We start from the raw sequence: 15,835 nt of genomic DNA on the forward strand, positions 1-15,835 counted from the left end.
CTTGACAATCTACTAAAATACGTGGGACTCGAAGTAAGATTTTAGTGATTTACACATCCAGATTGCTTTCACAGAGCTGGCTAGAACAGTAATGGCTGGGAGGCATTGTTCTGACTACTTAGAATGGTAAAGACAAAATGAGTTGCTGGTTTCTGTCCAGTTCCTGCTAAATAGGTGTTTTCATAACAATAACCACAATCTTGACTCTTACTGACACACCTGTAGCCAAAAAATCTCTGCTGAGGACCACACAGCTCTGTTCATGATCTCATTTCTCACCCTGGAGTGCTCCCTGCAGATTAGTGGTGAGTGGCATAGGAAGGACCCAAAGTAAAACTTGTTCTCTCTTTTGGCCTCTTAAATAGTTAAAAAGAGGACTTGTTTGTCAAGAGCTGCAGCAAACCTGTTGTTTCTCACAAGTCCTCAATTTCATAGAGGGGTAGACATACAATAAATTTCCTATGCCTTACAGAAAATTCCAATTTTTAATTTGGCAAAGCTTCTTCTCCACCCTCCCTTTTCTTGCCCTCTCCCCTTTTTTTTCTCCTTTCTCACATACTCAATTCAGGGAACGGCAAACACAATATCATTAAAATTTTAGTTTTGTATCCTTTTGTTTCTGGACTACCTCACTAGAAAAAAAGAAAAAAACCACACAATATTTCGTTTATGAACCTACGTGTAGTTTCAGAACACACGTGGTTTTATAGCTGTAAACAGATCAGTGAATGAGAATCTGTACTTCTAGCCTGTTTTCCTCCTCAGTGCAAAGTCATTTAGCCTCTCTATGCCCCAATTTTCCTCTGCCAAATCCTTCCCTTTTTCAAAGCAGTATTACGAGATTTTATCCATTAATGTTTGTAAAATACTCTCAGATCTTCAGATGAAAGATAAAAGTGCAAAATATTATTGTGCCTGTCTTCCAGCCTCCCAACCTATGAGTTCCATTCCTGGTGATTCAGTCAAATAAAACAGAATCTCAAATAGATGGAAACCACCAGACAATAAAATATTCTACATTCTGCTATGAAAAAATCCCACAGGAAACAATTATATTTCACTAGCCTTTCTGAACCTTCAACAGAAAATCACACCTCTACTATAGGGATTGACAGCATGGTCAAAATAAAACTATGGGAAAGATACAATTTTCTATTAAATCTCTGTTCTTTTGCAGTATGCAACATTCTGAAGAGCCATTCTGAATTTTTGCACAACTTCCTGGTTTATCACCCTGTTCAATTCAATATGATTTTTCTTTTGGGTTGCTAGCTACTTCTGCTTTAAATATTTTATTGGTAATTTATAGGATACATATTCTCTCTGGTAGACTGTATTATTGATATGTGTGTTCATTTACTTCACAAGGGAAGATACAACAGAGTAAGTACTAAGTATTGTAAACTAAACAATAAATGTAACATCAGTCTTTAGTGCTGATACACCAGCTTACTAATGACAGGTTGTGAAAGGTATTTTGTAGGGATTTGTTTCAATTGGCCAGTGCAAGAGAAATTAATGCTTCAGTTCTTCTCCATAAGAGCAGATTTCCTCAGCACAAAAATAAAATGTTGAAGCAGCTTTCCATAATCAGAATTGGCAATGCTCTTCACTTTTGTTATTGACTGCTATTATTTCTTTATTTCAAGAGTGTCCACTGAGTGCTATTATTAATCCCACAAGAGCAATAGCTGAAATAAAAGTACACAGATAATGTACAAGCCTGCCAATTCCAGTGAAAACTGTAGCCTGACTTAATAATGTGCACTTTGCTTAGCGAAAACCAGGCTGTATGGGTAAGAACAGTGAGGCTGGAAGTGCACAGAGGGAGAGGCCTTGGTGCATGGCACAGAATGGGACATGGACATGGAAGGGACGAGAGACAGAGGGAAGAGGTTATGTTGGTTACAGTTGCTAGCACTGCCTCTGATGGTGAAGCTGAAGTTTATCACCCTACTTAGCAAAAAATGTAACTATGTGTTACAGTGACCTGACTTTTCTTTGTGTGGTGTGCTGAATTTGGGTTTACATGTGTAATTCTAGATCCAAGGTTTCCAATCAGATTTACACATATGAAGTGGTCAAACCTTAAAGGCAAGTTTTGACTGAGATGGAAATAGAATTCACGGTATTGCTAAACCTCAATTGAGGGTTTCTGTGAGAGAAAGAGGGAGCCTGAGCCCGAGCCTGAGCCCAAGCCTCAGCACAGGCCCTGACCTGTGGTTAGGCTGTGTGCATTGCAAAAGCTTCCATGAGTGCTGCCTCCTCCCTAGGGAAGTCAAGTCCATTCAGTTCCAAAAAGCCATTGTGGGAAAATGCTTAAAAGGGAAAAAAAAAGTGCAGAGTTTTCATTATATTGCAGTTTTCTGTATCTCTGTTTTATCAGTATGTTTTAGAATTAATTTATGTCTTAAAATAATTTGTACAAGTAAGTCAACCAAAGCCATACACAATAATGAGGACAAAACTACTGCAGCTCTGTCTTTGCACCTTTGTGTAGCATCCTATTGTCTCTCATGCTAGTTGAGTTATAAATCTAAATACATAAGCTACATGTAGGCTTATCTTGCTCCTGTAGACCTAGATCGAAGCCTAGGAATATAGGTTTAAATATGAGCCATTTTTTTTGTAGTGTGCTATGCTCATGAGATCTGGGGGTTTTTTTGTGAGCTGAGGTTTCAACAATACTTGCAACGACTGATGTTTGGAAAAACCCTCCCAGATACCATTTGGGCATTGCATTAATTTCCTCCCCAGTCCCAGGAACCTCCTTAAGTTCTTCAAGCTGCCAGAAGTCTGTTTTAATTGCTGCACACCTTCAGTCCTTTCTGCAGTGAAGAATCAGTAGCAGGGCTTAAGTGTATTTTTCTGAGCTTGATTCCCTGCCTTTTTGTTTCATTCCTAAAAAAAAACTGAATTCAGCTGCCACAAGTGTTGCTGTTCTGCTGCCTGCCCTGCTTTCTGCTTCTGCTTATGTTCCCAAAACAACTTCTCTGCAATTGTCTATGAAATGAATGGGACATCAAGGCAGTGCTTACTGCACCCTCCTTCACTGACAGGCTCTTTTTATTACTGTATGCCCTGAATTTATGGTCAACTGAAAGTGTTACATGTCCTGAACTTCACTCATCAGTTCCTTTTGTCACCTCCCTTGTTACTTTACTAAAGTATTTCCTTTGCTGCAAGCAGTTGTTATGTAGAATCTACAAATAAGATTCTGATCCTGCCAAATGACATTCCCTTTAAGTGAAGAAACTCTGTATCTCTTTTACCACTTACTCCAATACTTATTTTGAAAGGGTTTCACATCACCTGCCTCTTACAAGCACCCATGCATACATCTTTCTGGCATTGTTGCATGTATATATGATTAATGAAGTCAAGTATGTATAGGTATTCACTGATAGTAAAGTAGTAGGCCATATGCAACTCCTGTGTATGATCCAACATTCTGAAAATACAGAATCCCAATTCCTGTGGTACAAAGACTTGTGGTTGTCTCCTTATCTAATCTGCTTAGGATAGCAAATAAATACTATGCTAACTTCATAGGTGAAACAGACTGCTGCATATCTGCATCCTATATATCATAGTGTTAGAAGCACTTCACATAGGACGGAAACAACAAGAAATAGAAATGTTCCAGGGTTTTAAAATGTTCTTACCAACTGCACTAAACTCATTTAATCTGTTACATTTAGGTCAACATAAGCTTAAGAGACTTGAAACAAATATTATAGTGCCAAAATCAAGATCTGAAATGTCTTCTTGAATTCCTTGCCTGCATTAAGATCTCTTCTGGTTTAATCAAAAGTATGATTTTAAACTGATCTGAATGGTACAGAGCCCCTTGTGAAGATACTCAGTTCAGCTTACAGCAGGATGATTTCTTCTTTAGTTTCAGTTGATGAAGATTTTTTTTAAATGACACAGAAATGAACTTGTTTTTAAATTGTGAAAGACTGCCCAAACAGTTGAGGTGCAGTGGTCTAATTTAAAGACTGATTGATGGGATATGCAGGTGCATCTTATAAATCCTGTTTGTTATGACACTGTTAGTCATGCTGCCTGTAACAAAAATACTGGAAAATAAGAGGAAAACATTGTTCAGTTTTGGTAATAGCTTATTCTCAAAAGGATTCAAAAGTATAGAGAGGAAAATAGTGGCTTCAAATCAGGGGTTCACAAAGAAGGAATCCTTGTATTTCCTACCCCCAGACAGACTACAGAGGAACAGTCTCATGGCTCCTAGTTCTCCTTTATTCATTTAAATGCCATGGACATTTAGAGCCAAAGTTTAGTCAATTCCTTTTAATTCCTTTATAAATTCTTGTTCCCATATCTTTTGATTCAATATCTTTGAGGATTCAGTCAGGCTGTAGTGACGCAGCTAGTCATGATGGAAGTAAGGAATCAGATCATTTAAATTAATCATAATTTAATCATCAATTAAAGCTACCTAGCATTACAAAAGCATATGACGCAAGAGATTGTCTCTCTGTAGATCTCAAAACATTTTCCTAAAAATAAAACATGAAAATATCTAAATATTTAGATATTGAGTATTTAAACCATAATACTCTTCGTGTAAGATGCCCTGACAACTCATTTTTTTAAATGAAAGAAATAGCCAAAGCTTATGCAACCACAGCAAAGAATAAAGGGTAAGGGCTATACAGACTGAGCTATGACTCCTTCATAAAGGGTCATATTTTTACCTGATTTGTATCAGAAATATCTATACAGAATTTAGGGGGTTTATCTTTCTGTAAGCAGAAAGATTGATGTGTGATGTCAACCTGTTTATCAGTCTTTAAGATATTAAGAGCCACAGTAGTACACCTTCTATTCGAGATCATGATTGTATACTTGGTCCTGTGCAAAGACCTAAAGCAAGACAAAAGGAAAATTGTCTTTAAGGGTGTTGTTTAGACTTCTTGTCCAAAGCACACAGGCTCTTTATTATATAGAAGAGAAACTTCAGTGATGTAGTAGACCCCTGAAGTTTGCCAGCTCACATCCTGGGACAATTTTTTCTATAGAATAACTGAACTGGTGCCAATGAATATTCTATGAGAACTCCATTTAAGAAATTCCAGTTTAGTCTATGTCTTCAAAGTACCATTAATCATATTTGAAGTTTGGACCTGCTGTGCTACTCAGAAGTGGATAATGCTTACTACCTTTATAGAGTAAAATTCCACTTAATGGAACATGACAACCCCACTGCACTGAATTCAGGGTTGCTTAATTCCTGATTTTAAGAAATGTTCAAGTTTCTGCAGAAACCTTTGTGAAATAAAAATTTTCCAGTATGGACTAACTCTCAGGAAAGCAGATATATAACTAAAGGGTGAAATCCAAAGTCTGCATGAACTCTGGATTCAAATAGTGGAAAAATTCAATGTTATGGAAATCTGATGTTTCAGAATGCAACCTCTGAATTTGTGCACAAGATATTTGAATTTGAATGCTTTCTTCAAATGAAGCTTTAAAAAGCATGGCTAAACTTCAAAACTCAGGCTCAGGAAAACTAATTTTTTTAATTCATATAGCTTTTGTCTATTCAGTAAAATGAATATAAATTAATTTTTTCTTTGTATTTTTCTGTGATTTAGTGTAACAGTTCAAATACCAGCCAATGATTTTACTTAGCATTATAATTTAGCTTTTTCTGTGATTATCACAATCGTCCTTGAAATGCAGAAAAACCCATAGATTTTCTTTGATGACTCTAATATGGTTCCACTATTAGAAATTCTGTACCATCAGTGACTTCTCTGTCTTGTGCTGTAGCTTGGTGTTTGGGTGGGTTACCATTTCTCCACAAGAGGCCAGCATTACTTCCCCGTGTACACATTTCCTTTTCCTTAAGCATTTCCTTTGCTTCATTGAGAGGTGAAGGGGTCTCTCCATGATGAGAGACATGATATGGTGCACTGGGATTAGAGCAGTAGCTCCAGTGGAAAACAAAATGATGCACTGAAATGTTAGCTATTACCTAAGCATACACCATGGGGATATTCTATTTGCTGTCAACCCTACTAATTGCTGGTGGTGTGGGGATGTCAGTCTGCTGCTGGAAATCTCCACTAATCTGACAGTGCTAGAGGTAGCCAGAAGGTGTTTGAGTGGACAGTTGAAGAGTAGCAAAGAAAAATATTTTGTGAATGAAAAAAGTATGTTTGTCCCTGGTTTGGAATTAAGCTCATGTTTAGCAGTGGTTAGATGTCCCCAGGGCTGGCAACTGAGGAAACAAGGATTGAGCCAATTAATGTTTTTTAATGGGCAGTTGTATCTTTCTGTTGGTAACTGCTCTGTATCTCTTCCGTTATTATTCTAGGTGTCCCACCCCTGGGTGTGATGGCTCTGGGCATATTACTGGAAATTATGCTTCACATCGAAGGTATGTAAAGAGAAGGTTTTGGTATTAAAATCAAATAACTGAAGGACTAGAAGGGGCCTTAACAGACCTCACTTCCCTCTCTCAATACTGAAGTAGGATTGAGTGCTGTACATAGATATGGGTTGGTCTAACTCATTCTATTTATCACTAACAAATAGGATTTCTCAGCTTCAGCATGGCTCACTACCCAAATAGGTGGGAAGATTATTGCTAATATATGGCAAAATCTTCGTACAAAATAAATGCAGTTTTTCTATCTTTTCTGCTAGCCCAGGGAAGCACTCCAGCATTCATAAGTTTCTATTGCTTTACATTCTGAATGAGTTAACTCTTCTCTTCACAGTCTGGATTCAAATCCTACTCCTGCATCTTTTTGCTACAAATTATATTCCCTGATTGTTCCTGTCAGTCTCTTCCAAACTCCCTTCGTGTATCTTGAAATACAAAATTGGACCCAGTTCTTTACCTCCTCTCCCAGCTGAAGCCTTACCAGTTTTACTCAGTGGGAAAAACTACCTCTTTCATCTAATATGCATCAGTCTTGTTATTACATGTCAGAATAAAGTTTGTCTTGTTCTTAAATTGCAACACATTGTATTACGGCAGACCAGAAGAAAGGAAAGAGAAATTTATGGATGAAAGCTGTGACCTTAACTGCCTAAACTATAACTGTGATCCTTACCAAGGGCCAAAGAAAGCTTCTCATTTACTAATTAGAGTATTGATTACAGTGATACCACTGTAGAGGTAATGGTACAAATGCTGTGTAATTAGCAATCCCCCAGTGGATATTTGAGAACTGTGAATTAGTAGAGAAGAGCTGTGCCATATCTTGTAAGTATCCATCCACTGTTTAATCAAAGAATAATAGTGTAGTCAACCTCTCTTTTGTTAGTAAAGGCTCTTTACTCCCATACAGACTAGGACTGTTGAGTCTGGATATTTGCTTGCTTCACCAAGTCCCTGTAGTTTCACAATTGGTTATAACTAAGTCAATACACAAATTCCCAGTTTAAATGTATTCCCAGAAAAAGCAACAAACAGTTCAAAGTCAAAAAATAAGTAACATAGAGCTTGGGAACATGTCATAACTTTATAAGCTGTAAAAATGAAAGGTCACAATATCAATTTCTGTAATGCAGTGTTAAACATCAAAAGTACAAATGGCATTATAAAGGAGAAGATATAAGCATTTTAAAGGCTTTTATATATGGTGTAGGAGATTAAATCCCACTCTCTAAGGGATTTAAGGTCAAATTTAGAACTACATTTAACTATATGCAGATTTATCAGCTCGCACTCTAACAGCATTATGCTTGGTGTAGCTCTGCCCCAACTTTGCTGTTTCAGGAAGTTATTTATGTGTTTGATCATGTATTTAACCAGAAACAGGCAGGAGAGTGAAGATGTAGAAGAAAAGTGTTACAGATAAGAAACCTAAACATTGGTAAGGTTGGCAGAGGAGTATCAATGAATGCTGACTCATTTTTTAAACCCTTTTCCTGGGCATTGTCTCCTGGCCACTGTAGGACTGGACCATGAGCTAGATGGTGTTGCCTGTTGTTTGTAAATTCTTACGTTCTTGTATTTTTGCAGATGAGTGCTGGACCAAGTTTTCATTTGATTCTGCAGCATACTCAAGTACACATAAAGATATAAAAAGCAATTCTGCAAAACCAAGGCATCTGGAGTTTATGCTGTCTATTGGGATTTAACACATTCATTATTTTTTTTTGAAATGCCACTATGTCTATATTGACCACATAACTCCTTCATTTCTCTTCCAAAAAGGCCTCTGGCAGCCCCAGGTCTTTGGCTCCCTGTGGGCACAGGAGCACTCACAATGAAGGTGTAACATCTTCTTTGCTTAAAACCACCAATGTCCCCAGGAGACCTGTCACATTTACATGGAGACAGCCTTACACTGTTCATGTCGCAGTGTCTGTCAAGGCCATTTCTGAGATGATGAGGCTAGCAAAATGAGCACTGTTTTAAAGGGCAGCAAACCAGCAGCCTAAATCTGGAGCTGTGGAGTATGAAAGACTCCACAGCACGTTCTCAGTTGAGCTTTCTAATTCCCACACTGAAAATTAGCATTTAGCTCTGCTGTCATCTGAGTTATCATTTTTGTTTCTGTTTGTTACAAGCAAAATCAGTTACAACCCTTTCAGTTTCAGAAGGAAAGGAATTACAGACCTGTCTCCTAAATGGCTGCTGTGATGCCTAGGTATCCTCTCTATTTAAAATGGCTGTTCAACAGCAAGCACAGATGGAGCCAGATTTAACTCTGCCATAACTCTGCAGTTCCACTCACCCATTCAAGAGTGGAAGTTATATCAGCATGTACTGGTATTACATTTCCCTTGTTGTCTTTTATCTTCATATATAAGGAATTAAGCTGATCTAAAAATGAAGTAATATGTTTATTTTGGAATACCTTTTAGTTATTATAGGATAAAAAAATTAAAGCAAAGGCTCGTCCTTAACATATGTTTTCTCAGTGAATCCACTGTCAGAGGAAAAATGAATTAATCATAACATCAGAAACTGTCTGTTGGAAATGTCTGTTTAGAGGACCTGAAAGGTCTTAGAATTTTCTAATAAATCATAGTGCCAGCATAGAAAGATGTATTACAGAGAGATGATGCACCAAAATACCAATAAGTAGGTGATAATTAAATTGATCTAATCCATAGAAAGCTTTAAATCATTAGTCAGGGCAGAAGTTCTTTGTTCAGATTTTGTTATGAAAATGTCATCATCTACAGGCATACCCATCTGTACACCTACTAAAAAAAGTATTGCTTTCTGAGGCATTTCTATTAACTGTTTAGTTTTCAGATGCATGAACTGATTATTCTCACACGGTGGGTACAACTAGTCTCAGAGATAAGCTAGGGGTATCTTTAGCTCCTGTCCTCTCCTCTTCATTTTCTGCAGTCCAGGTTGTATGGGGGGCAGTGAACCAACCTGTTCCTGAACTACTCCTTTGTCCCAGAGTCTGTTTCCTCTTATTCTAAATCCCTCAGACACTATTCCTCCTGCCTCTGTCTTTTTACAGATTATATTATTCTTTTTTGAAGAAAATTATTCTTAAGTGGCACAGGCTTTTGTTTTAGTTTGTGCACAAGGAACTATGGTACTTCGGTGTGCACTATGCAAATTGGAATAAATAGCAGTTTGCTTTAGAAAGGAAAATGGTTGGCTATGTTTAAAATAGAAAATTAAATGGCATGAGAGCACAGGTCACACATCAGAGCAGATGCCTACATGATTAAATTGCTAACATGTTCCTTGGCATGATACTGACCCTGGGCCACAGAAACTCCTAGGCGAGAGATGATTTGAGCTAAGCATGGGTCCAGATCATTCTCTACAAGCAGTATGGGTGCAGCTGTCCTGCTTTACAGAGATACAGCTGAGCTGTACAAATGTGGGTGTGCTGGTCTTAGGTCAAAGCAGTAATTTTAGGTCCCTTCTGTTTACCACTATAGAGGTAGCCACGCCATTGCACTAAAAGTTTCTAGGTAATACATTATGTGCAATATCTCATGCCAGCATTCCTCCCTTTCTTTAATTGACTTGTTTGTGTCTTTTCAGCTTGTAAACTGATTTTGTCTATTTTCCATTTACTAACACAGAATTCTGCCTGTGATTGCATCATGCTTTCCTATGCTTCTTCCTCTCAGTCCTCACTGGTTTTGACAAAACAAAATAACTGAAAATTTTGTTACCACTATTTCTGTCTCTTATTCCTGAAGACAGGGCCTACTTTGCAACATCGAAGTACCTTTTGTTGTGCTAAAATCAAAAATTTAATCTCCCATTTTGTTTCTTTCTCAACAGAAATTGTTCTTTGGTGACACTTCTTTGTCTCTCATGTCAGCACTTTTGAAGGTGTTCTACTGGTGGATTTCTGTTTTTAATGTTGACATGATGAGATGGAAATAACATTTAAATAGAAGACCAAGCATTATGTTTTATAGACATATTTGTATCCTCAGATATCAACTACTTAAAAAAAATCCTAAAACGTCTATTAAAGTCATTGTCAAATCTACTAAATTCTTCATATGCAAAGGAAAACCTGAGCTTGTGCATTTGAAAACAGCATTCTCAGTGTCTAGTTGAATGTAACATTGCTTAGACTAGCATATAACTTTGTCTCTACTGAATCTTCTTGTCTGGGTGAGTTCTGAGCACGTGAACTCCTTCTCTGGAAGACACTGAGCTCTGAGCTCTGCCATGTTTTATTCAATGGCTCTATAGGATTCTTACGTGATGTTTGAGAAGGTGTGATTGTGTTTCTAATGTGCTCCCAAGAGAAATCTTTAGTCCTATGAGAGATACTTCTGTTTTCTGAGCCTATTCTGCCATTGCTCTCAGACATACTGGACGTGGCTTCTATTCCCTTTAAAGCTGCTGCTGCTGAGTCAGCTGGAGGAATTATTAGGCAGAGGGTTTAAGAGCTGCTTTCCCTGGCTCCTCAGGGACTGCCTATGCCTGTGGTCTGCACAGTGACTGCAGTCCTGTCCTGCATCACAGATCCAGATGCACGGATTCCCCCTCGTGGTGGCTGCTGCAGCTCTCCTCATTTAACCCACTTCAGCTAGATTTTGGAAACTGGACAGGATTGCCTATTCTGACAGTTTTTCAGATAGAAAGCATATCCCTGGTAAACTGTACCCAAGAATGAGAAATTGCATTTTAAAATGTTGTCTTTCACACAGTCTTTCAGGCTGTCCGCGAGCAAAGAAAAGTGGAATCAGGATAGCACAAAGCAAGGAAGACAAAGAAGACCAAGAGCCAATTAGGTGAGAACAAGTATTGTCAAGGTGACTTTGTGTGTTTTATGAAGTCATATGTATCTTCAGTTTTTTATTGAGGCATAAATGACCTGATGACCACACTGATTTCTATGAGCATATCTAGGATCTGTGCTGATATATTCAGCAAAGGATACAGTCTTAACCAAGGATACAATATTCTGTAATTCAGAATCAGTTTATATTTTTTCATTTTCACGTGAAATTAAAAAAATTACTTAGATCTTTATCTCCTAAAAGCCCTTAAACGTGTTTGCATACTACAGATAAACCATACATGCTAAACAAAGTAGTTATGAGACTAGAGAATTGACTGTTTATACAAGACTGCTGCAACAAATCTGACTGTTCATGCAGCTTGCAAGAGGAATAAATGCCTACCTGTAGGTCTTGGTTGCTCTTGCAAGGTGCTCTGATAGCAGTGGCCACTGATCTTGCTGGATGTAATGACTGCTTACACCATTCAAGACTGGATCCTTGGTGGGGAGTCACAGCAATATTTTAGGGTAGAACAAAGTATGAAGTAACTGGCCTTGTTTAGGCATGTATTATGTAACAGCATACTGAGAAAAAAAACCAACAAAATTTTCTTTAAACATTTCACTTCGAAGATTCTACCCTGTTCCTCCTAACCCTGGTTATTTGATTTGTAGAAATATACAGAGCAGATGTATGGGGGGATTCCCAAGTAAGGCAGAGCATCGGATGAATACAGAACTGCCTTCATTGATCTGTCTAGGCTACAGCATATAGCTTGTTATCATTGTCCTATTCAGAGAGTGGTTAAAGGTGCTCAGCATTTCTGATGAGGTGCTCTGATCACTTCATAACTATTTGTACCTGACATTTTCATGACTTCAGACAAGTCTTCTTTGGATTCCATACATATAAATAAAATGTAGTAAGGATTATACTAAGTAGGATTTTATGCTTATAGAGGTTTTATGGGCAATTTCCCTGCTGAGCAGAACTCAGTAGCCAACATTTCAATTCCACTGTGATACTTACTGTAATGAACACCTGCAATTCAAATATATATCTCAGTCCTTTTGATACAATTGCATAATATCAACAGATGTGACTGCATCTACTGGGTAGCCTCTTCTTATCAAAAAACACTTTTTTTTTCATATTAGTAAAGTTCGCCTTGTAATTTCACCCACTACGGGTATCTTGACTAATTTTGAGACCACAGTGCAGGATGTCAGGTTTATTTTGACTTTGTTGTAGAAGCTGCCAGGTATATGATGGCAAGACAATGAAGTTTTTCTCATCTGTCTGCTATCCAGATGTCCAGTTCCTGGTTGTGATGGTCAGGGTCATATAACTGGAAAATACGCATCCCATCGCAGTGCGTCAGGGTGTCCTCTAGCTGCTAAAAGGCAAAAGGATGGGTACCTAAATGGCTCACAGTTCTCTTGGAAGTCGGTGAAGACGGAAGGAATGTCATGTCCAACGCCAGGATGTGATGGCTCAGGACATGTCAGTGGTAGTTTTCTTACTCATCGTAGGTGAGTAACTATGACTTATATTTTTCACTTATGCTTCTTATTTAAATCAGATTAGAAAGATTTGAAATACAGCTTTTTCTCATGGCATTTCTCTGCTCCTTTTGAGTTTCATTATTACTTCGAAAAATAATCTGCTTCTATGTATTTGGAGGTAACTGGAAGTCCAGACATACAATTTTTTTCATGCAAGTCCTTGCAGATAGAAATCCAGAAAAACAAAGCATTTTTATTCATTTGGCAGTGAAAGTGTGTGTTTAAAATAATAAATGTAGACTATGTTATTTAAAACAAATAGAATACAAATATTTGACAAAATCAATACAAAGCCCAAGTTTTCATAAACTTAGCAAAAATAAGAGAACTTCAGTGATGACATTTTTCATAGCTTTTAGGAGGAAGATAAAGTGGCCAGTCTGTTAAGGATAAAAGTTGCTGCCATTTTAGATATTAGGTTATGAAGAAGCAAGGGTGTTCTTGGAGCTTTTGGTGGGAATCTCAGCCTGAACATGACTATAACGTCAGAGCAAATTTTTTTATTATATAATCACTAATATAAAACTCTATTACTTCAAATATGTCAAGACGATGTCCTTAATTTGTCACCATCTCCAGGCAGACCTCAGTTGAACTTCTGTACCTTTTAGTTAACTAAACCAACTTGATCTTGTTTTGTAGTCAGTTCTAGATATAGAGGTGAAAAGTGTACTTCTTCTTCATTCTCTTGTCTGGAACTATTTCCTTTGATTCTTTCTTTGACAATCCTTTATAGCTTCACTCAAAAGTCTTACCCTTACTTCAACCTCTCCAGACTTTGCAGACATAGTTCCAATGTATTGTTTAGGCTCAGAGCTGTTTTTCCACTCAGTGTTTTTGTGGTACCTACCATGAAGAGATTCTGGTCTATGACCTGAGGTCTTCCTGAGTGGCCAAATGTATTATGCAGCCTGCAGCTCCCATAGACTTTAGGAGCAGCAAATGCAAAAACCCTGACCATTTGTGCAGACACCACATGTGGATTTAAGTTTCTGACTTTCAGTCAAATATCAGTATTAGTATTCATATTTCCATTTAGCTTTCTTGATAATGGTGTACCATATATTTAACTCATAAAGATCTGTCATTAAAATTTTGAAATTATTTTACTATTAGTTGAACAGTACAAAATGATTACTGGAGATTGCTTTCAAGGAGTATTTACATAGTACGTACATTTTCAAGGAGGAAATCCTTGCCACAGGAATAACTAACTTCTAAAAGAAGTTTACTGATACTAAATTTAACAATTTAAAGGGCAGATTGTTCCTAGAGATGCTGTTTGGGTTTTTTAACAGGTGTATTTGAGTGAAAAAACCCAGGACAATAAAATTTAAATAATTCCTTTTTTTTTTTTTTTGCAATGGAGAAACCTAAACCTGACATTTAGCTACAGAGCATCCATGTGCATTCTTTAGTACCACTATCTTAAGTAGAAAGTGAGACATGTAAAACGTTCACCTTTTTTGAGGCAAAAAGGTCCGTTGTTAGAGGAGAACACCGCAAGATGAAAAGTTGCTTAAAAAGACGGACTGAAGTAGACTGATCTTACTTAATTGTCTTCTTCTAACAAAGGGCCAATATTCTAAATTGTGAGCAAATTTAACAATTTCTTGAAGTTTCCGCAAGCTATGGCAATACTAATAACAAGTTATATTACTTTTAAAAGATTATTAGTTCTTGTAAAATTCTTAAGATGTTGTTAAAAGGGCTTAGTTCATTTGCTCGCACGAAGAAAAGCACATGGAGCCATTTCAGATGCCTTAGGATAATTTACATGACCTCCAGCTGCTACTCAGGAAGGTAGGTCCATTGTAATATTTATCACATCTTCTCAAATGCTTTTTCATGCCTGTATATGGACAACTGAATCAAACTCTGCATGTTGGTTTGAGCTTCAGAACAATTCACCTACCTTAAGAATCTGCTTGTAGGTGATGTAGGATGCATTTATTCCTCTTCTCAATGAATCCTGGAGAGCTGTTCGCCTTAGTCAGTGAAGTAGACACCTGCCTTTAATCAGAGTTGTACCCTAAATATCACTGAATGCTTCAACAAGGAGTGGGTTTCCCCTACCTACAAATAGGTGCTTTATGCCATTTGAAGTGTTCTTAGGGCATGCAATATGGGCTGGCCAAAATGACCAAAGATTTTTGAGACAGTCCATTTTCTTAACATGACAGCTGAGCATTGAATGTGCCTCACAGAGGATCTGCAAGGATGCTAGCCTTGCTAAATGAATCAGCCCCAGAGCTCCATCGTATCTTTGGCACACAGTTCCCATGCAGACATTTAAGTCTACTTGTTGTAAACCGGAGCTCGATGCCACCTAAATTACAGACTGTGAATTTTCTTACCTAAGGATGAAATATCCCCTCACTTTTAGTCTATCCATTTTAACAGGCTGTTTCATCTACCTGAAAGGAGGTTGTAGAGAGGTGGGGGATGGTCTCTTCTGCCACACCTATGGAGGCATGGACTAGAGGGAATGGCCTTAAACTGAGACAGTGATGATTCAGATTAGATATTAGGAAAAAAATTGTCACTGTTTGGGTGGTCATGCTGCCCAGAAAGGTGGTGGAGTCACCATCCATAGAAGTGTTTAAGAGGTGTCTGGATCTCGTGCTTGAAGATACGGTTTAGGATTCAGAGGTTACAGTGGAGTGACAGGTTAATGGTTGGATTTGATGATCTTGGAGGTCTCTTCCAACTTTGATGATTTGATGATTCTATGATCTTCTACCTCTAGCAACATTTTGGTATACAGCTATGGCTCTAAATCTTAAAGGCCACCTTTTGTAGAGAAGCAATGCAATGCCAGTTACACAGTGAGACCAGGTGTGCAGACATTCTTTTGCAGGTAGAGCTCTGTTCAGCATGCATGAGGAGAACTGTCTATGGCCATTAACTGAGTCAGCAAAAGCTCTTTGGGAAGCAGTAGTTAATTGTCTTCATTTTTGCCAGTACAGCTTGCTTTTCTCCTAATAGGTGATTTTTTTCCTTCCCAGTACAAATATTTTTCTAGCAGCAGACTTCTCCAAGCATATATACTAATTGCA

At 37.8% G+C, this 15,835-nt stretch overlaps 1 protein-coding gene across 1 annotated transcript in view; it reads left to right on the top strand.

Annotated features, from left to right (window-relative positions):
• MYT1L (myelin transcription factor 1-like) overlaps positions 1–12,743 on the top strand; it is a gene marked incomplete at its 3' end in the record, with an annotated part of 101,890 nt that extends 89,147 nt beyond the window's left edge. The window contains exons 14-16 of the mRNA XM_009084375.1: positions 6,344–6,406; positions 11,137–11,220; positions 12,522–12,743. Coding sequence (XP_009082623.1) covers positions 6,344–6,406; positions 11,137–11,220; positions 12,522–12,743 — 369 coding nt within the window. The remainder of the gene's footprint in view (positions 1–6,343; positions 6,407–11,136; positions 11,221–12,521) is intronic.
• Between the last annotated feature and the right edge of the window lie 3,092 nt (positions 12,744–15,835).

The sequence above is a fragment of the Acanthisitta chloris genome, unplaced genomic scaffold, assembly GCF_000695815.1.
Source record: "Acanthisitta chloris isolate BGI_N310 unplaced genomic scaffold, ASM69581v1 scaffold6291, whole genome shotgun sequence".
Taxonomy (NCBI): Eukaryota; Metazoa; Chordata; class Aves; order Passeriformes; family Acanthisittidae; genus Acanthisitta; species Acanthisitta chloris.